The sequence below is a fragment of the Rattus norvegicus genome, chromosome 8, assembly GCF_036323735.1.
Source record: "Rattus norvegicus strain BN/NHsdMcwi chromosome 8, GRCr8, whole genome shotgun sequence".
In the NCBI taxonomy this organism is placed as follows: Eukaryota; Metazoa; Chordata; class Mammalia; order Rodentia; family Muridae; genus Rattus; species Rattus norvegicus.
This window is the reverse complement of record NC_086026.1, coordinates 116,368,809-116,396,690: the sequence shown is the minus strand read 5'-3', so window position 1 is coordinate 116,396,690 and position 27,882 is coordinate 116,368,809. Positions and strand designations below refer to the sequence as shown.

The following is a 27,882-nucleotide window of genomic DNA, read 5'->3' as shown; positions in this document are numbered from 1 at the left end:
ATCCATCTTTACTGTGCACTATTAACAACAGCCAAGTTATGGGCTCAGTATAAGCATCCATCAACAGACAGATGGACAAAGAAGGCATTGTGCGCGATGAATCTTACTCAGCAATAAAAAAAGAATGAAATTATGTTATTTTACAAGAAAATAGATGGAGCTGGCATAATGGCTTATTGAGTAAAAGCTCTTGGCATCAAGCCTCCAGATACGAGTTTTATCCTAAGAACTGACATTTGTGGAGAGAACTTACTCCAGTAAGTACATTACCCTCTTATCCTCCACATATACACCATGGTATGCAAGAACACACACAAATCAAATAAGAAAATGGATGGATCTCAAGATATGTTATATATGTTATATCTAAAATATAACATAATCCATATACAAAATCTAGAATTAAAATGAAAAAGAAGAAAAACCCAGACATCTAGGGTGGCAGCATTCGAAAGCCAAGGTAGGAAGATACTAACAATTTCAATGCAAGCTTGGCCTACATAGTAAATTTCAGGTCAGCCTGGACTAGAGTAAGAACCTGTCTCAAAAGAAACTCACACCAAAAATGGCATGGAACTAAAATGGACCCTAACTAAGAGAAAAATGGTGACCCTTTTGGTTTATTTTATTGTTTTGTTTTGTTTATGAGACAGTCTCTCTCTTCACAGCCCTGGCTGTCCTAGAATTCACTCTGTAGACCTGGTTAGACTCCGACTGAGAGATCCACCTGCCTTTGCCTCCCAAGTGCTGGGATTAAAGGCATACACTACCATGTGTGGCAAAGGAGGGGTCTTAAAAAGGGAAAAGATGAGGGTGCTGGGAGGAAGACAAACAAAGTGAAGCATTCTGTCTTATATACAGAATCTGAATTTAAATACGCGTGCACGGGACATGATAGCAGAAGAGGGTGGGAAGGAAGAAGTGGAAAGTGTATGTGAGCAAGGTACCTTTACTTTAGAGAGTTTTAAAAGGGCCAAGGAGATGGCTCAGAGGGTAAAAATGCTTGCTGTGTAACGTACAAGCCTGATGAGTTGAGTTTGACAACCAGAACCCATGTTTTAAAAAAAACAAAATGCTGGATGCTGTACTAATCTGTAATAGCAGCACTTCCACAGGAAGACAAAGATGATGGGCAAACAGACTGCTTAGAAGTTCACAGAATCCACAGCAACAATATAAGAGGAAAGAGCTAACACCCAAAAGCTAGTTGTCTTCTAGTCTCTACATGTGTTTCATCTACAGGAACACAAACACACGAACACACACACACACCCCTCCCTACTCCCTCCTCCCTCCCTCCCTCCCTCCCTCTCTATTTTTTTAAACAAAAGCTAATGGCTGCCAGGCAGTAGTGGTACATGCCTTTCAGAAGCAGGGGCAGGTGGATCTATGTGAATTTGAGGCCAATCCAGTCTACAGAGCAAGTTCCAGGACAGTCAGGGCTACATAGAGAAACCCTGTCTCAAAACAAAAACAAAAAAAACAACAAACAAACAAAAACATTAATGACTGCTGCCCCCAGTGTTGACACAACTTCATAGTTTGAAATTCTATTCATTTCACTCTACTTAAGAAAGAAAGGAAGGAAGAAGAAAAAAAAAAAATGCTAGCCACACATGGTGGTACACACGAATGTATCCAGCGTGCAGTAGGTGGAGGTCGGTCATCCTCAGCTATATACTGAGTCAGAGACCAGCCTGGAATACATGGAACCCCATCTCAACACAAGCCATCCAAATACCAGCCAACCAACCAAAAAATAGTACAAGAATCATTCTGCTACATTCTCTGTGCCTTAATGGTATAATATCTCATGTATACTTTAATACAGAGGGATAATGGGAAGTGTGAAAGTCACCAAAGTCTGTGTGCATATTTCCTAGGTAAAAGGGACAAAAGCAGTCATGATATTAAAACCTTCATGGAAAAGCCACATGCACTCAGCTTAGCCACTATCACAGCTATAGGAACCTTATCCACTATTAAAAGATTAAAAATAGGTGCTTGAGCCTTAGGCAGTGTCATTCCTGGGCATTGGCCTGAGGAGCTCTAGTCATCACTTCACCTTAGCAACCTTCTCATACATGCTTTCTTCTTTGCTGTGTTTCTGAGATAGTCCTCAGTCAGGTTATCAAGCTCTTGTCCTTCATTGTTTGTCCCAATTTAGTAATTATCATAAAGGGAAGTCCTGGGAATTGCACAAACACAAGTGCAGAAATATCTGAACCACTTAGAAAGCCAAATTTTATTAGTATGACTCTCTTTGTAAGAACTGTATGGTGCCAGTTACAGTAGACAAAGTACCCTACTCTAGAACCGTCTATACCAGTGGTTGGTTCTCAACTTTCCTAATGCTATAATTCTTTTTTTTTTTCTTTTTTTCGGGGCTGGGGACCGAACCCAGGACCTTGCGCCTCCTAGGCAAGCGCTCTACCACTGAGCCAAATCCCCAACCCCGCTATAATTTTTTAATACAGTTGTGGTTACCCTCAATCATAAAATATTTTTCATTGCTATTCCAGAACTATAACTTTGCTATTGTTATGAATCAATGTAAATATCTGATGAGCATGATATCTGATATGCGACCCAGGAAAGGGCTTTCAACCTCAAAGAGGTTACAACCCACAGGTTGAGAACCACTGTCCTATTTTAACATCCTGAAATTAGGTTACAAATGAGACCATATGAGCAAAGGCAAATCTACCACACAACAACAGCAATGGCAAGGTACAACTGACAGATAGTTTAGTCTGTAAATTATCTGCCTGGCCACCACAGGACTGAAGTTTGAACCCTAAAACCAACCAGAAAGAGAAAAGAAAAAAAGAAAAAAAAAAAAGCCAGTTCAGTCAATCTATGCATGGTGATGCATGTTTGTATCCTAATACTGGGGAAGAAGAAGAAAACCCATGATCAATGACGAACCAGCCTAGCAGACTTGGTAAGTTCCAGGTATCATCAAGAAAAACAGTTGATGTCTGAAGAATGACAGCTCATGTTGTCCTCTGGCCTTCACACACATGCATATACCTGTATATTCACAAAAACCAGCACAGTAACAAGGTGCAACCCACCTACAGTGGAGACAGTAGAGCCAGCCTCGTCCAGTACATCCACTGACTCTGCCAACTGGAGCTGGATTTTTGGCACCACAGTGAGAATAGCCAGGACATCCAAAGCAAAGCGCACAGTGTCATTCCTAAATAGGAAGAAGAATTGGTCAACAAGGAACTACCATGGCAAAAATAAATAAATAAATTTAAAAAAAAACAAATATATGACAGGTTGAAGCCATTTAAACAGTTCTATTTTTTTAAATACTTAAAACTATGAGAATATGCTGGATACTCTTAAAAATAATCTGGAAGTCAGACAGTGGTGGCACACACCTTTGACCCCAGAACTTGGAAGGCAGAGGCAGAGGCAGAGGCAGGAGGATCTCTGTGTATATGTCACCAGCCTGGTTTACAGAATGAGTTACAGACAGCCAGGGCGACAGAAAAACCAGGTCTCAGGAAATCAAAAAAAAAAAAAAAAAAAAAAAAAAAAAAAAAAAAAATCTGGAGCTAAGAAACGGTGGTGATTACATTTACTTACTAGTATATTTGCCACAGTCTCCTTCCATCATGTTGATTCCAGAGATCAAAACAGGTCACCAGGCTTGGAGGCAATTTCTTTTCCCATTGAACCAAATCACTTGCCCAAAACAGGAATTTTTCTTTTTCTTTTTTTAAATAATATTTTAAAAAATATTTATTTTATGTATACCAGTACCAGAAGAGGGCATCAGATTCCATTACAGATGGTTGTGAGCCACCATGTGGTTGCTGGGATTTGAACTCGGGACCTCTGGAAGAGCAGTCAGTACTCTTAATCACTGAGCCATCTCTCCAGCTCCCTACCTTCTTGTTTTTAAACATAATTAGAGCCAGGCACAGTGAGCAACACTTAATCCCAGCATTTAGGAGGCAGAGGCAGGCGGATCTCTGTTAGTTTGAAGTTACCCTCATCTATAGAGTGAGCTCCAGAACAGCCAGGGCTATGTAAAGAGACCCTGTGAGCAAAAGAAAATAATGAAGAGGGAGAAACAAGTGTTTGTGTATCCCCTAAAATTCATGATCCAAAATGCTCTGGACCAAAATCACTTCAAATTTCATTTCTTTCTGATTTTAGAGTACTTAGAAGCTATCAGTTGAGAATCACTAATCTAAAAACTTAAAATCTAAATATTCCAAAAGTCAATTGGGGCATACTACCCTGTAACTGCATTTCACAGGAAAAAGTTCAAAATACGACTAAATGAAAGAGAAAATATAGGACACAAAACTAATACAAAGTACCAAACATTTATAAGAAGGTGGGAAACTATTATGATCACTTTGCAATCACATTTACACCTTTGCAACATCTAGTAAAAGTGAAAGTGAAGATATGCTATAACCTGCGTTCTACACACCTCAAACACCAATCATGACTAAACTACAGTACAAAAATACAGCATTTTAAATATTAATGTGAAAAAGCAAACTGTAAAAGACTAACATAGCTGGAAATAGTATTATATGCCTATAATTTCATTACTCAGAGGCAAAGCAGAAAGATTCTAAGCCAAGGCTAACCTGGGCATAATAGGTAGTTCCGAGTCTTTAATTATATATAATAGGACCCTGTTTCAAAAAAATAACAGGCAAGGGCTGAGAAATGACTCAGCAGTTAAGAGCACTGGCTGCTCTTTCAGAGCACCCAGGTTTGATTCCAAGCATATATATAGCATCTTATAACTCCATCTCTAGAGGACCCAATGTCCTTTTCTGGCTTCCATGTACACTGCACACATGTACACAAACATGGATGCAAACTAAATATCCATATACATAAACAATTAAAATGAAGGAAAAAACCAAAAGCCAGATATGTATGTACCTCAGTGGTAGCATGTACAAAGGACTCCAATATACTTATATATTTTAATTTCTAGTATAAAAAACACTAATAATTATAACACAAAACAATTTTTTTGGGTAGTGTATAATTCCTTTTTTGTTTAGATTTTTTGAAACAGGTTTGTTTTTCTCCACAGTCCTGCCTGTCCTAGAGCTTGCCTTGTAGACAAGGTTGGCCTCTAGCTCAAGAGATCTGCTTGCCGCTACCTACTAGGTGCTGGGATTAAAGGCATGGGCCACCACCACCTGCCTTAGTGCAGCATGGTTTCTAATCTAATATGGTAAAGAGTTCTAAGGCCAGAAAGTTTGAGAATAGCTAGTCCAAAAGAAACCTATTTGATTTAGTATATCTGAATTTAGCAAAAAAGATATTCTCTCAAACAGCCCACCCACCCACCCTTTGGGTGGTGACAAGGTAAGAGGATCCAGCTAGCCAGTGCCAGGCTGACATCATGACAGGCTGCAAACTGGCAGTTTGAGAGACTAGGTCTAAATTTCTGTTTCCCTGAAATGAGAGCCTGGATCCAGAGAACCTGTGGTCATCAAATCACATCCACTGACTGACAATGAGAGAAGACCTTGTTATCTGGCCTGAAGTAAGACTAGGTGGCTAAAATGATTCAGCAATCCCTTGGGGAGGTTGCCCAAGAGCTCACCGATTGGAGAATTAGACCTAGCAATAGAGCTAACCGAGCAAGGTAAAAAGATGCATACCCCTCCCTGGAATTCCCCTAATAATAAAGGCTGGGCCTGTGAGCCCTGTAGGTGCCTCCATTCCCAAATGCATGCAGAAAATTCAGCTAATAAATGTTCTTTGCTTTTGCGTATTATTTGAGTCAGGGCTACCATTCTTTAGCAATTCTTAGACAGTTTCAAGGGTTTCCCTGTTGTAGCCTTGGCTGTCCTGGAACTCCCTCTGTATTGCTTTGTATTGTAATGCGAAGTATGGCTCCCAAGACCTGACTGCCCTAGAAACCAGAGTCCACAGGTAGACCCAAGTGACACTATGTAACTTTGCCCAGAAGTTATTTCTGATTGATAAATAAAGATGCTGACAGCCAATAGTTAGGCAGACAGAGACAGGAGAGGAGGAGGAAGGGAAGAAGAGGAAGAGTAGGAAGAGGAGAAAAGAAAAAGAGGGGGAAGAGAATGAAGAGGAGGAAGGAGCATTAACATTATTTGCAGGAACTGTGAGCCTACCTAGAATCTGTGGGTGTGGCTAGAGACCACTGCCACAGAATCAGGTGACGGCGCGAGTGAATGAGGGAGAAACAGTGGCACATCTGGCTACTTGAGAGCTAGTGAAATGCTGGGAGGAAGTATAAAGTTTTATCGAAGTTCCTGCATTAAACCAGTCTGCTTTTGCCACTTGCCTGACTCCCAGAATCTGTGTTCAATCTGTGCTTTCTTATACCTGCCCCCAAGGATCTTGGTTGGGGTTGCAAGCAACAGAGGAGGAGGAGGAGGTGGAAGAGGGAAGAGAAAGCTACCATGAGTTAGATGAGTTATAAAATAATGGCCACTTGGGTTGGCTAACTGGAGTTAAGAGCAGCCCAAGTGAAACACAACAAATTATATAATGGGATTACTGGCTGGGGAACAGACATAATAGCATAGAGGATACATACCTGCTCAGCTCTTGTGATGATTAAGGCTTAGTATAAATATAAAGGTTGTGTCTTTATTCCTGAAACTAAATGGTTAAAGGCAGAGCAGAAACCACAGATTAGGACTGAACATTTCTACAACACACTCTGCAGACCAAGGACTGGGATTAAAAGTATACCACACTCAGAGATAATACTCCATGATCCCTTTCATTTCCTTCACTGTCTTAATGGCAGAAGCAGGCAACTCTGAGTTTGAGGCCTTCCTAGGCTCCAGCACAGCCAGACCCTGTCTCAAAAAAAAAAAAGTTTAAGACTCAGTTATGGGGACAGATTCTGCCTATGATTCTTAGCATTGGGAGAAAGGCTGAAGCAGAAGGATTTCAAGTTTAAAAAGAACTGGGCCTAACTCTTTAAAAGGGAGAAGGAGGAATGGGAGTGGAGGATGAAGTAGAAATGAATGAGAAAAGGATAGAGAAGAGGGAGGGAGAGAACAAACATCCCTGCTTCCAAATATTCACCTTGACAAATATGCACCCACACAAATAAATAAACAGACTGATAGATAAGATAGATAGGAAGGGAGGGAGGGAGAGAAGGAGGGAAGGATGGTATAGAAATGTTTAAAACAAAAGTCACACTTTGGAGGCAAGGGAGATAGATGAGCAGATATAGTAACTTGCCACCAACCCGACTGTTTGATCCCTGGAACTCACACTGTGAAAGGAGATAAGCAACACCTGTGAGATGACTTCTGACTTACACACACACTCTATATATAAACAAGTAAAGAATTAAAAAAAAAATCACTTTATAACTGGGTATCATGGCATATAGCCTTATTTGTAACCCTCAAAGTGTTCAATGAGGACTCGGGACTATGTAGTGAGATGTCTCAAATATATAACAGTTAAATAAGAGGTTTGAATTAATAGATTAAGGGCAAAGAGCACTGGCTGTTCTTCTAGAGGACAGGGGTTCAAGTCCCAGCACCCACACAGTACCTCACAACCATCTGACTCTAAATTCTAGGTTACCTGATGACCTCTTCAGCTCCTCCAGAACCTGCACGCGAGGCACATAAGCTTATACAACTACACACACAACATTTAAAAAAAAGTTAAATAATAAGAAATTAAAAATCACTTTCATACTTAAGCTACTTCCTTCTCGGTGTCAAATATAAAACTTCAATCCAACAGCAGCTTGTTAATCATGCACTACATGTCATGTATTATGTCTTAGGAACTTCAGGGGAAACCTTTAATCCTACCTTGCATAATAGGTCTTCCAATTGCAGGCGATGGAAATAAGCTGCAGTAAGAGCTGCACACAGGAAAGCTTGAGGAAGACTTCAGCAGGTTCCCAATATAGCTGAGCTGGGCCATATTCTATCAAAAACTCCATCATTTCCACAATCTGCTCATGAGTATATGAGCATGCCTATAAGAAGAAGTGTATATAATTATGACACATAATTGTATCATCTACTTAATAAATGCCTACCAAAAATCTGAAAGGTTAATTTGTGCATATTTATGAAGGTTAAGAGAAAGTAGCACCACTAAAGAGATATCTCTTCAGCTTGTGATTTTGAAACATGCAGACACTAATCTTGATCCTAAACCTATCAAGTAAGTTCCAAACTGACACAGAGCAAGATATATATGGAAACATCCTTTCCAAAAAGAAATTCAGCAGTGCTTAGTACTTTCCACAAAAGCAAGTGGTTTTACTCACAACTCAATCCATCCTTTAGTTCTAGTGTGCGGGACAAGTAATGACTCACAAGTGGAAACAAAAAAGGTCCTTGAAATTCATCTATTCCCTCCGCTTTCAATTGTACAGGACAGGTAAAAATGCAAAAATGATGTAGATATATATATATCCTACAGACTTGTCTCCAAGAAAGTTTCAGATTACTGCAAGTCATACTAACTTTTAAGACTGCATTTGGAATCAGGATATAGTTCTATTAACACTTACCTGGCAAATGTAAGAGCATGGTTTTGAACGATGTCTCTCTTTCTCTCTATCTCTGTCTCTGTCTCTCTGTCTCTGTCTCTGTCTCTCTGTCTCTGTCTCTCACACATACACATACACATACACACACACACACACACACACACACACACACACACACACACACACACACACACTAAAAGTTAGCTAAGCATGCAGTATATACCTTTAATCCTAACACTTGGGAGGCAGAAGCACATAGTGCTCTATGAGTTCTAGGCCAGCCTGATCTACATAATAAAGACCTTGTGTGGTAGCTATTCTCAGTTGTCAACTTAACTACATCTGGAACTAACTAAAATGAAATCAGCTGGGCACACCTATGAGATTTTTTTTTTCTTTTTTTCGGAGCTGGGGACCGAACCCAGGGCGCTCTACCACTGAGCTAAATCCCCAACCCCGAGATTTTTTTTTTTTTAATTAAATCATTTGAAGTAGGAAGACCCACTTTTAATCTGGATTTTTTAGAATAAGAAGATATATCATTAATCCAGATCTTTTGAAGTGGTAAAATCCACATTTCATCCTGAGCCTATATACTATATATCCTATATCCTCCTGTCCTCTACATAAAGGACATGGAAAATGGAAGCTTTTGCTCTACCTGCTTGCTCCATTCCTTCTCTGGCATTACGACCTACTTCTGTCATATAGTGAAGACCAGCTGAGGCATCCAGCCTCATGAACTGGACAACTACTGAAATCTGGGACCTTCTGTTGGTAGACAGACACTGTTGAACTAACTGGACCACAGCCTGTAAGCCATTCTAATAAATCCCCAGAGAGAGAGGGTATGAATATGTTTTCACTCAATGTTCTTCTAGAAAACCCAGAGCACAGATTTTGGTATCAGAAATGGTTCTACAGCAATAGAAATGTAAGAATCAACTTTTTAATTATCTGGAACAGGCTTTCCAATTTGTTAACATCTGCAGTTATTGAATCCCCTCAAGTCACTAAAGCCTCTCCTGAAAGCTTGGAGAGACAGATCATGGTATTTTACAAACTTAAGGAGGCAAAAGCATTTGATTATCCTGATTCACCGACTGTGGGAGGTAATGGATTTGGTGACTCTGGATATAAAACTTTAAACGAGCTGCTGGTGGTACACACCTTTCAACTCAGCGCTCTGGAAGCAGAGGAGGTGAATCTTCGTGAGTTCCAGGACAGCCAGGGCTACACAGAGCAACCCTGGTGGTATAAAAACTTCTGACACTTTCTGGAAAATGTAAGGAAAATGATGGTGCTGCTTTGTTGCTCCTAGCATCTCTGAATAAATTAACAAAGGATAGGACTGAGCTCAGTGTTAAAATTAACCAACTTCAGCACCTCAGAATATAGTGCAGGACAACAATTAACTCAGTGATAATAATCAGTTCCAGATGGACATGAACAGGCAATAGAGTTCTAAGTGCCCTGAAAGAGAATCTTCTCTCCAGCAGCCAAAGAGCTTAAGTTGTATAAAATCAAACAAAAGCCCTTATATTAGATTGGCTGAACTAAAGAAAAAAATTCAAGTCCCAGGCTCTGAGGGTGTTAAAGTAAGAGCATTAACTGGTAAAGAATGGGACTGTCTAACTTGGAATAGAGATTTGTGGGAGGACTCTACTGAGACTGGGAATTCTGAATTCACAGATTCTCAAAGTTTATCTAAAACCTAATCCTTCACACAATGGGAAGGCCAGAAGACAGGCCTATCACTAATCCTGTAAGGCACAAAACTGTGAGAGGGGCACCAGCCCATCTGTAGAGCTCTACTGTCACCTTTCCTTACGCCAGGCAATAGGGTTGGAGATACTGCTGCTGGGCTGGATGAACTGAATCCAATGGGTTTAACTGGACCTCAGAGTAGCAGGGCCAGGTGGCAGTACCTTATTGCCAAAGGCGAGGAGCTAATGATTATTGTAATGAGCAGCATAGACAAAGTAAAGTCCATAATGGATTGACCTGTAATGGACAGCAAAGGCAAAGTGATTTTATGCTGACAGGACTCATAGACCTTTAGTACTGGCCAGTCAGTCATGGTGTTTCCAGACATGAAACAGGTAAGAAACATATGACATGTTTGATCTATTCAAGTGGAAAAATTCTAAAACAAATGAAAAACTACATCAGATTGTGGCAAAAGAGAATCTCAGCCCATGAACCAATCCCCCAGCTCGAGTCAGTAAACAGCATCCCTCCATGGCCTCTGCATCAGCTGGTACCTCCGGGTTCCTGACGTCCTACAATGACTAACAGTCAGATGGTAGCATAGCCAAATAAACCCTCTCCACCCAAACTGCTTTGGTAATGGTGTTCATCACAGGAGTGATGTCATCATACTCAAAATAAAATTAAACACATGAATACATTACTACCCTCTTACCTTGTATGGAGGCTGGGGGTGAACAAGAATACCACCCTCAGTCCTCTGAAGTGACTGCTTGACTTGTTCCAATTTAATGGCCAGGTGAGCCTCAAAATACTTGCGCAGAGCCATGCAGGTATGTTTTCCTGTTTGGCGACTAGCAAATATTTCATCATCACTCAAAAGTGCACCCTGGTCTTCCAAATTTAAAATCTCCAAAGTACTGATCTATTAGTAAACAAGTATAAGATCACAAAGGAGGGGAAAAGAACACAGAAAATAAAAAGATAAGACTTTGGTAAATGTTTCTGCTCAACAGTACTGACATACCAACGTATATCCAAGTACAACATGCTAACAGTCACATGGAACAAACAGTATAAATTATATTAAAATATATTCAGAGAAGGGGGCATTTCCTTGCAGTCCAGCACTTGAGAAGCTGAGCAAGAAAGCATTAATTTCCATGCCAAACAATCTACATAGGAAATTCAAGGCTAAATTGAGCTACAGACAAACTCTTAAAAATCAAAATGAGGGGCTGGGGATTTAGCTCAGTGGTAGAGCGCTTACCTAGGAAGCGTAAGGCCCTGGGTTCGGTCCCCAGCTCCGAAAAAAAGAACCAAAAAAAAAAAAAAAAAAAAAAAAATCAAAATGAAAGAGAAAAGAAAGCTACAACAGCCTAAAATTGTTGCCATTTGAAAACATCAAAATTAACCAGGTACATTGTGTGGTAGCCCACACTGGATTCCAGCTCCCAGCACTTGGGAAACAGGAGCAAGAAAAACTGACACAATTTCAAAAAGGTAAGAGATAAATTAAGATTAACACAACAACGCTCCTACAAAATTACTATGTCAAAATTTAGGGGTGGGAGGGGACCCTACAATGGCATGATAAATTCTCCAACCACCAAAGACACAGGCAAGAGGACGGGGCGGAGTGCTGCAGCTCAGTGGAACAGCGAATGTGCGAAAGGTCCTGGGTTCAATGCTCAGCATCAAAAGACCAGAGGAGATAAATAAAAACTCATAAAGAAGAAAACAATTTATACACAGACCACCCAAAACTGCCATCAGAGATGTTCTCCCAGCTGGGGGCGGTATACCTGCGATCCCTGCACTGGGAACTGCAGGCAGGAGAGGCAGTAGTTCAAAGTCATCTTTAGCTACCCAGTTAACACCAGATGGGGCTACATGAGACCTATATGCAAATAACCAAAAAGAAATTTCCCTTCTTCTACAAAATGTCTTTTGGAATAACCTAAACAAGTAGGATCCCTACAGCTAACTGAAGAGCCAATGGAAGAAACTCACCAAATTCACCAGCCGACGAAGACCGTCATAACGGTCAAACAGCTCCAAGACAGCCCGGAATGAGAAGCAAATTGAGAAAAACATAGTCGCATGGCAACATCCTGAAGCATGAGAACATTCCATTAACCATAGGGTATAGTTCACCACATCAGATAGAACATTGTGAGGATGCATGCAAACCTGCAAAAAAATAAAATATAAATATCTTTTAACATCTGGGGCAAAGGTATCTTTGAGAAGGAATGAAAAATTCATTGTAGATACAAATGTTTACAGAATACAGTGATCACTCTAAGTCAATTCTAGAAAATGTGTTCCAAACCTAAAAATGACCTACATTTACTTACTTAGAACCAAAAATTACATCATTTAATGCTTCTAAATAACTCTATATACTGAGCATTTATCTACCAAGTATTTATATACTATATAAATTTATATACTATATTAGTATCTATATACTAAGTAGTAAATCTTGCTTAACAATTATAAAGCGGCTCATGGAAGTTAAAAAGTTAAGGGGTTGGGGACTTAGCTCAGTGGGGTTGGGGATTTAGCTCAGCGGTAGAGCGCTTGCCTAGCAAGCGCAAGGCCCTGGGTTCAGTCCCCAGCTCCGAAAAAAAAGAAAAAAAAAAAAAAAAAAAGAAGAAGTTAAGGACTTTTCTTCTCTTTTGAGATACAATCTCACTTGGTAGCCCTAGCTGACCTGGAACTCACAGAGATCCACCTGTTTCTGCCTCCCAAGTACAAGGATTAAATGATTAAGTCACCACACCCAGCAAGGACATTCTTAAAAGTGGCTGAGTTGTTAGGCAGTCGTGACACAGGCCTTTAATCCTAGTACTCAGAAAGCGAGGCAGGTGGATCTCTGAATTCAAGGACAGCCTGGTCTATAATTAAAGCAAGTTCCAGGACAGCCACCAGGACTACACAGAGAAACCCTATCAAGGAAAAAAGAAAAAACTAGGAGGGTGGAGGGGCTCTGAGCCTATTACTGATACCAAGTCTATAAGTGTTGTGTACGTGAGCACTGACTCATGTGCATGCTTCACATTCGCTTAATCAATCATAAAGCATTCCCTAGAAACATTTGTTTGGTACGTTTTTCTCTCTTTTAGCCATAATTAACTTTGTGCATATAAACAGCTTATTATTCACAAAAAGTAAATTTTAACTAGATTTATCTTAAGAAATGAACAAAGACAACACTCAAAACAATCATCAGCTTAACTTAAGAAGTAATATGCTGGGGTTGGGGATTTAGCTCAGTGGTAGAGCGCTTGCCTAGGAAGAGCAAGGCCCTGGGTTTGGTCCCCAGCTCCGAAAAAAAGAACCAAAAAAAAAAAAAAAAAGTAATATGCTGGGCTGGAGAGATGGCTCAGTGGTTAAGAGCACTGACTGCTCTTCCAGAGGTCCTGAGTTCAATTCCCAGCAACCACATGGTGGCTCATAACCATCTGTAATGGAATCTGATGCCCTCTTCTGGTATTCTGGTATGTCTGAAGACAGCTACGGTGTACTTGTATACATAAAATAAATAAGTAAATCTTGGGAGGCAGAGACAGGAGAATCTCTGAATTTCTGAATTTGAGGATGTCCTCTTAGGCCTCAGAGTGAGTCAGGACAGCCATGGTTTTACACACATTTACACACACACACACACACACACACACACACACACACACACACAGAGTCATATATTATACAAAATGTGATTCAGAAATAATAAGCCCTCTCTAAGAAAACCCCAGGGGAACCATCACTTTTCAAATATACAACCCACTCACTTTTTAAAAAGATGATCATGAACATGGCAGACTTAATGAAAAAACAAAAGACTCAAATTAAGAATGATAACTGGAATTAGTTATGATCCATCACAAATTATTTAACACATATAAGCACCACCTGTTTTTACAGTTAATTGCCTTAAAAATATAATACAGCTCTACTGCGAGATGGATGGAAAGTGCCCGGCTGCTACTAATAATGCCACAAAGCCACAGAAAGCAAATAAAGCTTGTAGAACATCTGTCTTGCACTTACTCAGTAGAGTCAGAAATTTTCTAAACAATTGTACGTTTTAGGTTACTTTATGAAGACTACACAGTCACATGTCTTTCATAAGAATTTCATCTTTTCAACTACTCATCTTATCCAAACATTGTTCTGTGAATGTGCTGTTTAAACTGATGATCCCCATCAAATCCCAACTCTTCACCTGGATGGACTAGACTTACTCTTTCCATAGCATCCTGGTTGTAGGACAGGTAATACAAGCACATGGACACACCAGTTGCCGCCATAGAAGGACGAGGAATTTCCAGTAATTTCTGTACTCCACCATGTGCAACAAATTCTGTGGCAAATTTGTTATGGAGCAGGAGAGATGCTAGGTGCTAAACAATAAGGACACACCACACGTTACAGTAGAAAAATCAACAACTATCACAAATCTCTTAACGTAATAGTAAGCTGCTATAAAGAGTCACTGAGTAGAAAATCAGCGTCTACAAAAGAAAAGCTAGAATAAAGGGAAAATAAATAGGAAAAAGGAATAAAAGTGAAAAGAATTTAAAACTCTACAACATCCCTCTTTCCTTCCTAACATAAAACATGTTCATCTTTCAAAGACTGTCACGGCATAGAGGAAGAATAGGAATAGAACCCAGGGCCTTGCTAAACATGACCTGCACCAATGAGCTACACCCTCAGCAAACCAAAGGTTAATTAATATGCAGATTGAAAACAAGAAATGTGGGCCACCTGTGGTATTTTTGTTACTGCCTACCATTGTATGGTATGCAGTCAAACAATAAACCTGGTTTGGGGTTTTTTGTTTGTAAGTTTTACTTCTTCTTTTACAGATGTGGGGAGATAAAAAATTCCAGCTATATATTCCTGCTACCATGGAGCTACCTATTGCCATGCCTTGCCTTGTCTTCCCTATGTGATGGACTGTTTTATCCCTTCAAACTGTAAGCTAAATAAACTCTTCTATTGTGGATTTAGTATGACAAGTTAACTGGGTTCCCAGAATTACACAAGAATCTACATGTAAGACGCTGAGGGTCCCTACTCCCAGTTGATTCTGATTGGTAAATAAAGTTATTGGTGGCCAATGGCTGGGCAGGGAGACAGGTGGGACTTTAGGATTTGAGGGCAAAGAGACCAAGAGGGGAAGAAGTTAGAACGGCCATGCAGGAAAAGAATAAAGAGCAGGCCTGAAAAATACAGGATAGAGACACAGCCAACATGTAAGAGTTGGGCACTGTGGCCCAGGAGGGCGTAGTCAGGACGGAATATAGGTTTTACTAAGTAATAATTCAGGAATATAGGGAGTGGGCTAACTGCATGAAGGTTGGGAGTGGTCCAGCCATTGAGCTGCTTAAGGTATATTAAAATATAAGGTTGCATGTAGGTGTTTCATTCAGGAACCCAGAACACTGGGGTAGGCAGCGAAGAATGTTCACATCCACCACTGCCAGGTTAATGTGAATAGCATTAGTTGACTATTGCTGCATCTTCCATTTAAAAAAAAAAAAAGTCAAATAAACAAAAGTAAACTGCATGTAGCAGTGCTAGCCTAATCTCACCAATTTAGTAGGCTAAGACAGAAGAGCCACACTACATGGCCAGCCTAGGGACTTCATGTGAACCTATCTCAAAAGTGAAAAAAAGAGCTGAAGGATGCAGGTTCCCAGTAGAGGACTTGCACAGCATTCTCAAGGCCTAGGTTTTCCCAGTACCCTACAGACACAAAGGGTGATAACCATGGCTCTAAACAATGGCACAATTTTACAATCATTTTATTAGTGCATGACTTTTGCTAACCTTCCCAATTTAATTTTTCATATATACTCACCTCAGTGTTCTAATCCAAGTTTACTGACTTTATAAAATCCAAAATGTTTTCTTTTCTATTTATTTTCAATACAGCCCCCAAAATAAAAAAACTTTTTAGAACAAGGTTTCATTATGTGTCCCAAGCTGGCCTCCACCTCACAGATGCCGGTATTAGACTCCCAAAAAACAACCTTGAGCAAAGTATCAAAAGTGGATTTGGATATATCAGAATGCATTTCAAAATATTAAAACTTCAAAATTTTAGATATTTCGTTATATTTACTTATCATGTGACTGGTTGTGGTGTTATGTGTGGAGGTCGAAGTATAAACTACAGGAACTGGTTCTGTCCGTCCAACATGTGGTTCCCAGAGATCAAACTTAAGTCATCAGGCTTGGCAACACATACCTTAACCTGCCAGACATCTCAGTGGCTCTAGATGCTGTCTTGAACCCTGTCCCTGCCTCCCAGAGCTGAGATTGTAAGAAAAAACTACCACACCCACTAAATTTTTAACTTTTAAGTTTTATTTCCTGTTCAATTCCTACAGCCTCTCAGAGGGGAATGATCTGTGTAATTTTAAGAACACAGAATACAACAAAAGTGTGAGGTTCTTCCTATTTCTGAACACAGGGCCTCAGGAGAACTAGAGCTCCCCCTCCTGTTTCTAGAAGAGAATACAGATTTGTAATTACAGACTTGGAGGGTAAGGTCAAGGGCATCATTAATAGGTACACCCTCTAGAAGTTCTCAACACCTTGACCTGGACTGTCTTACATAAAACTCAAATGCTTTCCTTCCTTCCTTATCCTTTTTTGTCAAACATGCCTCTACCATTCTTCCATCCAACGCATGCCTCAAGAAGCACCTGAACTAGGTATCTGCTTCCAGGAACTTAGGCCACATGGTTTTCTCATGACAATATCATAACAATCACAAAATAAGTATATAAACACAATAAGCAGGCTTAACATTTATCAAGAAACCTAAGCGCAAGGCCCTGGGTTCGGTCCCCAGCTCCGAAAAAAAGAACCAAAAAAAAAGAAACCTAAATTCAGGGCTGGAGAGATGGCTCAGAGATTAAGAGCACTGGCTGTTCTTCCAAAGATCCTGAGTTCAAATCTCAGCAATCACATGATGGCTCATAACTACCTATAGTTAGGAGATCTGATGTCATCTTCTGGCCTACAGACATACTTGAAGGCAGACAGAATACTAAATAAATAAATATTTTAAAAAAAAAACTAATTTTATTTGGGACCTCACCATCTACAAACCCACTTCACCTCACAATGTGGGCAGATCCTGTCTCCTTTCTTTTTGAATACCGTCTGGTCCTGGAACTTTGCTATGTAAACCAGGCTGGCCTCAAACTCAAGAAATTTGTCTGCTTCTGCCTTCTAAGTACTAATATTAGTAGTATGACTAGCATACCCAGCCTCAATTTTCTTTTAACCCACTTTGTTCCTATTGGACTCAATACCTGTTCCTTCTCTTACAGAACTTGAATCTTCCTTTTGAACAAAATAAACCCAGAGACAGAGAGGATAGATAGATAGATAGATAGATAGATAGATAGATAGATAGATAGATAGATAGATAGATAGATAGATCCATTGATCTTTCTCCCCAAGACAGGGTTTCTCTGTGTAGCCCTGGCTGTCCTTCATCTATAGACGGAGCTGGCCTCAGAGTTCCACCTACCTTTGCCTCCTGAGAGCTGGGATTAAAGGTATGCATCACCAGCCAGCTCACACCCAGAATCTGTGCACCCATGTATGAGTGGGGGTGCACTCGTAGGTGCTTCTGTGGGTGTATGTGTGGATATGTGTTTACTCGAGCAAATGAGAGAGTAAATATGTATTCAACGTATTATGTGGGCGCCCAAGGAGGACATCATTTAGCCTGGAGCCGGAGTTAAAAGCAGTTATAAGCTGCCAACTACGGGTGCTGAAAACCACACTTGTTATTGTCTGATTTGGTTTGGGTTCTTCAAGACAGTTTTCTGTGTAACCCCGGCTGTCTTGGAACTCATTGTAGACTAGGCTAGCATCGAACTCAGAGATCCATCTGCCTCTGATTCCCAAGTATTGGGAAGCACCACCATCACCACCTGGTCAAACTTGGTAGTTTTGACTGCTGAGCCATTGTTCCAGTTCCAATTTTGCTTTTAAGGATCTCTCTTTTTGAGTTGTTTTCTGTTCATACACTGTACACACACACACACACACACACACACACACACACACACACCTTTGTATAGAAACAGATGCATGACTATACCCATTTTAATTCCAAAGAGAGCAAGTAAACATCCAAAGCTACTCTCCAACTGCATCTTGTTCAAAATCGATGTTGTAAATGAATGTAGCGTTTCTGAACCACCAAACATAGATAGCCCAGACCTCCAATGCCATTACACTGTTAATGGTATAACCACTGAGTGCAAACAGACTGACAGAAACAGACACATAGACAATACACATACACCATCCCACATACTATTCAAATTCTGTTTGATCTCATCCAAACTGAAAATGTCTAGGGACTGAATAAAACTCTGTTTGATACAGAAGACACTAGTGACATATGGGTTCACTTAATTAAAATTAACTAAAAATTTTGAAAAATTAAAGCCAGGCATGTACTAGCTCACACATGTAATCCCATTATCAAAGAAGGTGAGGGATGGTGTAACCTCAAGGCCAACCAGATCTAAATATGAGTTCCATGCTAACCTAGGCCACAGACTGAGACCCAGTATCAACTAAATAAATGAAACAAGTTCATCAGAGACACTTTACTTTCAAGTGTTAGACTGGAACTACTATACCAACAGCACTGCACATAAGTTTCATAAACATCAGTACTAATAAAATACTCGGTGACCTACTCTTTTTGAGAACTTTACCTTGAGTGCCTCAAAAGTAAGCAGGACGTCATTAGTCTGTTTCAGATCAATATAAAACATCATCAGTTCTCGAGATCCAAGTTGCATGAATATGGGAAGTAACTGAAATGAGGACCAAAAAAAGTCTTAAATTGTAGCTTTTTCACATTCTCTGTATTTTAGGAAGAATATCAAAAGAAATTAAACATCCCCTTAAAAATATGTTCCTATGTTCACATATCAGGTTTCTATGAATACACTTTGACCAAACAAACCTTAATCAGGAGTGACCTGCATAAGACCTTATTAATTTAAGATGAAGACCTTTCTGTAGTAGAGTTAGGACTGTGTCGAGGAGTAAGGTCTAATCATAAATGCCCTAGAGGTAAATTTAATAGTCCCAAAATGTCCAACAGTGTGTTATCCCAATAACTTACCTCCTGATACTCTCCTAGAGGGGTCAAATACTGAAGAATAAGTCTCTGCTCAATAGCAGGAGTCATAGGATAGAGGGTATAATTGGTGCCGATTACCCAGGGGGACATTTCTGACCAGCTGCTATTAGACAGCTCAACAAACACACGATCTGGGTCAGAAGATGAGAAGCCTAATTTCTGCTTGGCCTTCCTAAAGTTCTCTCTGTCACCATGCTTTGCTGACTTGTTTTTCTTTAATCCTCCTTCCTCAGGTTTAGTTGCTGAGTTCACTCTACTACTGGTCTTGTGACTTGAATCAAGACGAAAGGAGATCTCCATATCTCTAGAAGCTTCTTGCTCTCCATCCACAACATCCACTGCCATGTCACCATAGTCCATATCCACAGCTTCTTCATCCAGAGGCAGAAGGGGTTCCGAAGAGAGCTTCCGTGGACTTGGACGCTTGTTGTCCTGCCGCAAAGCCACTTCTTGAAGCTGGAGCTCCCTCAGTCTTCTAAGCACTATTGCCACCTAGCAACAATTATTTGAAAAAAAGTATTTATTCTAAATTTTAGTTTACATGATTCTAATTAAATAAGTTTTCTTGTTTGCTTTATGAGGTAAAATCTTACTCCTGCCTTTGCCTCTCAAATGCTAAGATTTGCAGGAACATGCCACTGCAAACAGCCTATTATACATTACTTTCTATTAAAGAAAACTCAAGCTCTAAACCCAATCCATGGGGGGAGAGACCTAGACTCTCAGAAGAGTGAACAGTCCTGACAGCTCAGGGGAGATGGCCACTTCTGCTCACATTCCTGGCCTAAGAGGAACCTGCCTAGTGCCCTCTGGATACAGGAACTATCAGGAGCAGTCAGAGTCAGGAACCTTCTGGTTTCTGCCTGCGCCTAGAGCAGAAAGCCAGTCACCTGGAGCGCAGATACACCAGAGAGCAGAGGTGAGATCAACTCTTCTGCTCCAAGTGACCCGCCTGGAGGCTTCAGGACACACAAACCCAGGAGCAGCTCTCTGTTCCCAGATCCAGCTGAAAAAAAAAAACAGGTCTACAGGAGGGCCAAGCCACTTTCAGAGACAGCAAGACAAGCTAACACCAGAGACAACCCAATGGTGAAAGGCAGCTCAGGAACCTAAGCAAAAGAAAAAGACTACTCGGCATCATCAGAGCCCAGTTCTCCCACCAAAGCAAACACTGGATATCCAAACACACTGGAAAAGCAAGATTTGGATTTAAAATCACATTTTATGATGATAATGGAGGATTTTAAGAAGGACATGAATAACTCACTTAAAGAAATACAGGACAACAACATAAACAAGTAAAAATCCCTTAAAGAGGAAACACAAAAATCCCTTAAAGAATTACAAGAAAACACAACCAAACAGGTGAAGGAAATGGACAAAACCATCCAGGAATTAAAAATGGAAGCAGAAATAATAAAGAAAACACAAAGGGAGACAAGGTTTCTACCTGGAAGTAGAAAACTTAGGGAAGAGATCTTGAGTCATAGATGCAAGCATCACCAACAGAATACAAGAGATAGAAGAGAGAATCTGAGGGGCAGAAGATACCATAGAAAACATCGACACAACCATCAAACATAATGTAAAATGCAAAAAGCTCCTAGCACAAAACAGCCAGGAAATCTAGGACACAATGAGAAGATCAAACCTAAGGATAATAGGTATAGGAGAGAATAAAGATTTTTAACTTAAAGGGCCAGTAAATATCTTCAACAAAATTATAGAAGTAAACTTCCCTAACCTAAAGATAGAGATGCCCATAAACATACAAGAAGTCAACAGAACTCCAAATAGATTGGACCAGAAGAGAAATACCTCCCCTCACATGATAGTCCAAAGACCAAATGCACAAAACTAAGAAAGATTTTAAAAGCAGTAAGGGAAAAAGGTCAAGTAACATATAAAGGCAGACCTATTAGAATTATACCAGACTAATCACCAGACACTATGAAAGCTAGCCTAGGCAAATGTCATACAGATCCTAAGAGAACACAAATGCCAGTCCAGGCTACTATATCCAGCAAAACTCTCAAATAGCATAAATGGAGAAACCAAGATATTCCATGACAAAACCAAATTTACACAATATCTTTCTACAAATCCAGCCCTACAAAGGATAATAGACAGAAACCCCCAACACAACAAGGAGGGAAACTACCCCCTAGAAAAGGCAAGAAAATAATCCCTTTGCAAAAACACCAAAAGAGACACACAAACATAATTACACCTCGAACAACAAAAATAACAGGAAGCAACAATCACTATTTCTTAATATCTCTTAACATCAATGGACTCAATTCCCCAATAAATAGATATAGTCCAACAGACTGGATATGTAAAGAGGACCCTGCATTTTGCTGAATACAGGAAACACACCTCAAAGACAAAGACAGGCACTACCTCAGAGTAAAAGGCTGGAAAACAATTTTCCAAGCAAATGGTCCCCCAAGAAACAAGCTGGAGTAGCCATTATAATATTGAAAGCAAATGGTACCAAGAAACAGTAGCCATTGAGTAGCCATTCCAATATCAAATAAAATCTACTTTCAACCAAAAGTTATCAAAAAAGATAAGGAAGGACACTTCATATTCATCAAAGGAAAAATCCACCAAGATGAACTCTCAATCCTAAATATCTATGCTCCAAATGCAAGGGCACCTACATACATAAAAGAAACCTTATTAATGCTCAAAGCACACACTGCACCTCACACAATAATAGGAGATTTCAACACCCCACTCTCATCAATGGACAGATCATGGAAACAGAAATTAAACAAAGACATAGAGAAACTAACAGAAACTATGAACCAAATGGACTTAACAGATATTTATAGTACATTTCATTCTAAAACAAAAGAATATACCTTCTTCTCAGCACCTCACTGTACCTTCTCCAAAATTGACCATATGATCGGTCACAAAACAGACCCCAACAGGGCTGGAGAGATGGCTCAGTGGTTAAGAGTACCCGACTGCTCTTCCAGAGGTTATGAGTTCAATTCCCAGCAACCACATGGTGGCTCACAACCATCTGTAAAGAGATCTGATGCCCTCTTCTGGTGTATCTGAAGACAGCTACAGTGTATTTATATATAATAAATAAATAAATCTTAAAAGAAAAAAAACAGACCCCAACAGATACAAGAAGATAGAAATAATCCCATGCATCCTATCAGATCACCATGGACTAAGGCTGGTCTTCAATAACAAAAACAACAGAAAGCCCACATATACATATTGAGCAATGCTCCACTCAATGATAACTTGGTCAAGGAAGAAATAAAGAAATTAAAGGCTTTTTAGAATTTAATGAAAATGAAGGCATAACATACCCAAACTTATGGGACACAATAAAAGCCGTGCTAAGAGGAACACTCATAGCTCTGAGTGCCTCCAAAAACAAACTGGAGAGAGCACACTCTAGCAGCTTGACAGCACACCTAAAAGCTCTAGAACAAAAAAAAGCAAATACACCCAAGAGTAGTAGGCAGGAAATAATCAAAGTCAGGGCTGAACTCATATAGAAACAAAAAAAAAAAAAAAAAAAAACATACAAACCCAGGAGCTAGTTCTTTGAGAAAAATCAACAAGATAGACAAACCCTTAGCCAGATTAACCAGAGGGCACAAAGAGAGTATTCAAATTAACAAAATCAGAAATGAAAAGGGAGACATAACAACAGAATTTGAGGAAATTAAAAGAATCAGATCCTACTACAAAAGCCTATATTCAACAAAACTGGAAAATTTGGATGAAATGGACAATTTTCTAGACAAATACCAGGTACCAAAGGTAAATCAGGATCAGATAAACCATCTGAACAGTCCCATGACTCCTAAAAAAAATAGAAGCAGTTATTAAAAGTCTCCCAACCAAAAAAAGTCCAGGACCAGATGGGTTTAGTGCAGAATTCTATCAGACCTTTATAGAAGACCTCATACCAATTCTGTCCAAACTATTCCACAAAATAGAAACAGAAGGAACACTACCCAATTCCTTCTGTGAAACCACAAATATGCTTATGCCTAAACCACACAAAAACCCAACAAAGTAAGAGAACTTCAGACCAATTTCCCTTATGAATATCAAGGCAAAATTACTCAATAAAATTCTAGCAAACCAAATCCAAGAGCACATCAAAACGATTATCCATCACGATCAAGTAGGCTTAATCCCAAAGATGCAGGGATGGTTCAATATACGGATATCCATCAATGTAATCCACTATGTAAACAAACTCAAAGATAAAAACCACATGATCATTTCATTAGATGCTGAGGATGTATTTGACAAAATTTTCAACACCACTTTAAAAGTCTTGGGAAGGTCAAGAATTCAAGGCCCATACCTAATAATAAAAGCACTATATAGCAAACCAGTAGCCAACATCAAACTAAATGGAGAGAAACTTGAAGCAATCCCAAGAAAATCAGGGACTGGACAAGGCTGCCCACTCCCTTGCTACTCACTCAATATTGTACTTGAAGTCCTAGTCAGAGCAATCAGACAACAAAAGGTCAAAGAGATAAAAATTGGAAAAGAAGAGGTCAATATGTTGCAGACAACATGATAGTATACTTAAGTGACCCCAAAAGTTTCACCAGAAAACTACTAAGCCTGATAAACAACTTCAGTCAAGTGGCTGGGTACAAAATTAACTCAAACAAATCAGTAGCCTTCCTCTACTCAAATGATAAACAGGCTGAGAAAGAAATTAGGTTACTGACATCCTTCACAATGTCCCAAATAACATAAAATACCTCAGTGTGGATCTAACCAACTAAGTGAAAGATCTGTATGACAAGAACTTCAAGTCTCTGAGGAAAGAAATTGAAGATGATCTCGGAAGATGGAAAGACCTCCCATGCTCATGGATTGGCAGGATTAATATCGTAAAAATGGCCATTTTGCCAAAAGCAATCTACAGATTCAATGTAATCCCCTTCAAAATTCCAACTCAATTCTTCATAGAGTTAGAAAGAGAAATTTGCAAATTCATTTGAAGAACAAAAAACCCAGGATAGCAAAAATTATTCTCAACAATAAAAGAACTCCCAGGGTAATCCCTATTTCTGACCTCAAGCAGTATTACAGAGCAATAGTGATTTAAAAAAAAAAAAATTGTATGGTATTGGTACAGAGACAGGCAGGTAGATCAATGGAGTAGAATTGAAGACCCAGAAATTAACCCAAACACCTATGGTCACTTGATCTTTGACAAAGGAGCCAAAACCATCCAATAGAAAAAAGATAGCATTTTCAACACATGGTGCTGGTTCAACTGGAGGTCAGCATGTAGAAGAATTCAAATCAACCCATTTGTATCGCCCTGTGCAAAGCTTAAGTCCAAGTGATCAAGGACCTGCACAGCAAACCAGATACACTCAAACTAATCAAAGAAAAAGTGGGGAAGAGCTTGAACACATGGGCACTGGGGAAATTTTCCTGAATAAAACACCAATGGCTTATGCTCTAAGATCAAGAATCAACAAATGGGACCTCATAAAACTGCAAAGCTTCTGCAAGGACAAAACAGCAACCAACAGATTGGGAAAAGATCTTTACCAATCCTACATCCAATATTAATATTCTATATATACAAAGGGCTAATATTCAGCATACCATTACTCTATACAAAGAATTCAAGAAGTTAGACTCCAGAGATCCAAACGACCGATTAAAAAATGGGGTACAGAGCTAAACAAAGAATTCTCAGCTGAAGAATATCGAATGGCTGAGAAGTACCTAAAGAAATGTTCAACATCCTTAAAGTCATCAGGAAAATGAAAATCAAAACAACCCTGAGATTCCACTTCATACCAGACAGAATGTCTAAGATCAAAAACTCAGGTGACAGCAGATGCTGGTGAGGATGTGGAGAAAGAGGAACACTCCTCCACTGTTGGTGGGATTGCAAGCTGGTACACCCAACCACTCTGAATATCAGTGTAGAGGTTCTTCAGAAAATTGCACATTGTAGCACCTGAGGACCCAGTTATACCTCTCTTGGGCATATACCCAAAAGATGCTCCAACATACAACAAAGACACATGCTCCACTATGTTCATAGCAGCCTTATTTATAATAGTCAGAAGCTGGAAAGAACCCAGACGCCCTTCAACAGAGGAATGGATACAGAAAATGTGGTACATCTACACGATGGAGTACTACTCAGCTATCAAAAACAGTGACTTCGTGAAATTCATAGGCAAATGGATGGAATTAGAAAGTACCATCCCGAGTGAGGTAACCCAATCACAAAAAAACATACATCGTACAAACTCACTGATAAGTTAGCCCAAAAGCTCGAATTACCCAAGATACAATCCACAGACCACATGAAGCTCAAGAAGAAAGATGACCAAAATGTGGAAGCTTCAGTTCTTCTTAAAAGAGGGAACAAAAATATTCATAGGAGGAAATATGGAGACAAAGTTTGGAGCAGAGACTGAAGGAATAACCATTCAGAGCCTGTACCACCTGGGGACCCAGTCCAAATATATACAGCCACCAAACCTAGACAATATTGATGAAGCCAAGATATAGCCAAGATATATGACAGGAGCCTGATATAGCCATCTCCTGAGAGGCTTAGCCAGAGCGTGACCAATACAGAGGCGAATGCTAGCAGTAAAACATTGAACTGAGAATGGGGTCCCCATTGGAGGAGTTAGAAAAAAGGTTGAAGGAGCTGAAGGGGTTTGTAACCCCATAAGAACAACAATGCCAACCAACCAGAGCTCCCAGGGACTAACCCACCATCCAAAGACTATACATGGACTGACCCATGGCTCCAATTGCATATGTAGCAGAGGATGGGAGGAGAAGCCCTTGGTCCTGCCAAGGCTGGACCCCTCCACTGTAGGGGAATGTCAGGGTGGGGAGGCGGGAAGGTGGGGTTGTTGGAGAGGAGAACACCCTCATAGAAAAAGGGGAAGGGGGCTGGAGAGATGGCTCAGCGCTTAAGAGCACCGGACTGCTCTTCCAGAGGTCATGAGTTCAATTCCCAGCAACCACATGGTGGTTCACAACCATCTGTAAAGAGATCCGATGCCCACTTCTGGAGTATCTGAAGACAGCTACAGTGTACTTATATATAATAAATGAATAAATCTTTAAAAAAAAAAAAAGAAAGAAAGAAAAAGGGGAAGGGGGATGGGATAGGGGATTTATGGACAGGGAACCAAGAAAAGAAATAACATTTGAAATGCAAATGAAAAATATACAATAAAAAAAATAAAGAAAACTCAATATTCATAGTTAGCTCAATACCTGGAAATAGTAAAGATCTGATATATAAGCTGATTTGATTTCTATAATTTGATGAAACAAGCCATAGCTAAAAAATCACATTTAAAATATATGTATTTTTCCCCCAAAAAACCCAAACCAAAAGGTTTGCATATAAAACACACCATTTATAACTGACCTCTTTGGGCCAAGGAAGACTAGACTATCCATCATACCTAAAAAGGCAGGAGGCTGAATACAGTTGTAGACCCTTTTTTTTTTAAAGATTTATTTATTTATTTAATATATATGAGTACACTGTAGCTGTCTTCAGACACACCAGAAGAGGGCATCAGACCCATTACAGATGGTTGTGAGCCACCGTGTGGTTGCTGGAAACTGAACTCAGGACCTCTGGAAGAGCAGTCGGTGATCTTAGCCTCTGAGCCATCTCTCCAGACCAGACCTGTTTTTTTTTTTCTAATTGCCTTCGAAAATCAAAGCTGAAGATTTCAAAACCTTATCAAATATACGTTGTATGTCACTAGCAACTGCATAATCTAATTTCCAGGTTTTCCTTTTCAAACCTTTTAGGTACTTATGTTTGGGGCCAAAACTAAAGAGTAGTAGGTACTCTTCGTTACTTGAGTGCAGTGGTGTACACCTGCAACACCAACACTTGGGAAGCTGAAGCAGGATTGCTGCAGTCTTAAGCCAACCTAGGCTACACAGTGAATTTAAGGTCAACACTGGCTACCCAGAGATAAAATCTCTTTAAAACATTTTTTTTCCACAAACAAACAAAATAGCAAAGCAATAAAGAGTGATGCTACAGTTCTACATTAAAAATAAGGAGTTTGAAGCCTGGCAGTGCTAGCATAAGCTTTTACTCCCTCTACTTCAGAGGCGAGGGAGGTGGATCTCTGAATTCAGGGTCAGCCTAGTATGCAAAGCAAGTTCCAAGATAGCCCGAACTACACAGATACAGAGAGAGACCCTGTCTCAAATAAACAGAAGGAGTTTGCATCTGGAGTTCAATCTGAATTGCATTTCTTTTAAAATTTACAAAAGTATCTAAATAGAAGGTAATTTTAATGAGTAAACTAATAATGAATCTAGCAAATAATCCATGTTATTATTGGATTAATATTTCACTAACAATAATTGAATATTAATAATCCATTCAAGTAGTACAGATCCGACCAGTCACTAA

General features: G+C 39.7%; 1 protein-coding gene across 9 annotated transcripts in view; it reads right to left on the bottom strand.

The window, feature by feature from the left end:
• The window catches only part of Dcaf1 (DDB1 and CUL4 associated factor 1), a 74,403-nt gene that overhangs the window by 22,639 nt on the left and 23,882 nt on the right, over positions 1-27,882 (bottom strand). For all 9 annotated transcript variants that reach the window (XR_005487844.2, XM_039081571.2, XM_039081573.2 and 6 more), the window contains 7 exon segments: positions 19,416-19,925; positions 19,000-19,101; positions 14,482-14,640; positions 12,242-12,421; positions 10,944-11,153; positions 7,827-7,996; positions 3,078-3,202 (listed from right to left, as the gene is read on the bottom strand). Coding sequence is in view for 8 of the 9 variants with exons in the window: in XM_039081571.2 (XP_038937499.1) it covers positions 3,078-3,202; positions 7,827-7,996; positions 10,944-11,153; positions 12,242-12,421; positions 14,482-14,640; positions 19,000-19,101; positions 19,416-19,925 (1,456 nt within the window). In the remaining variant the exon portion in view is untranslated.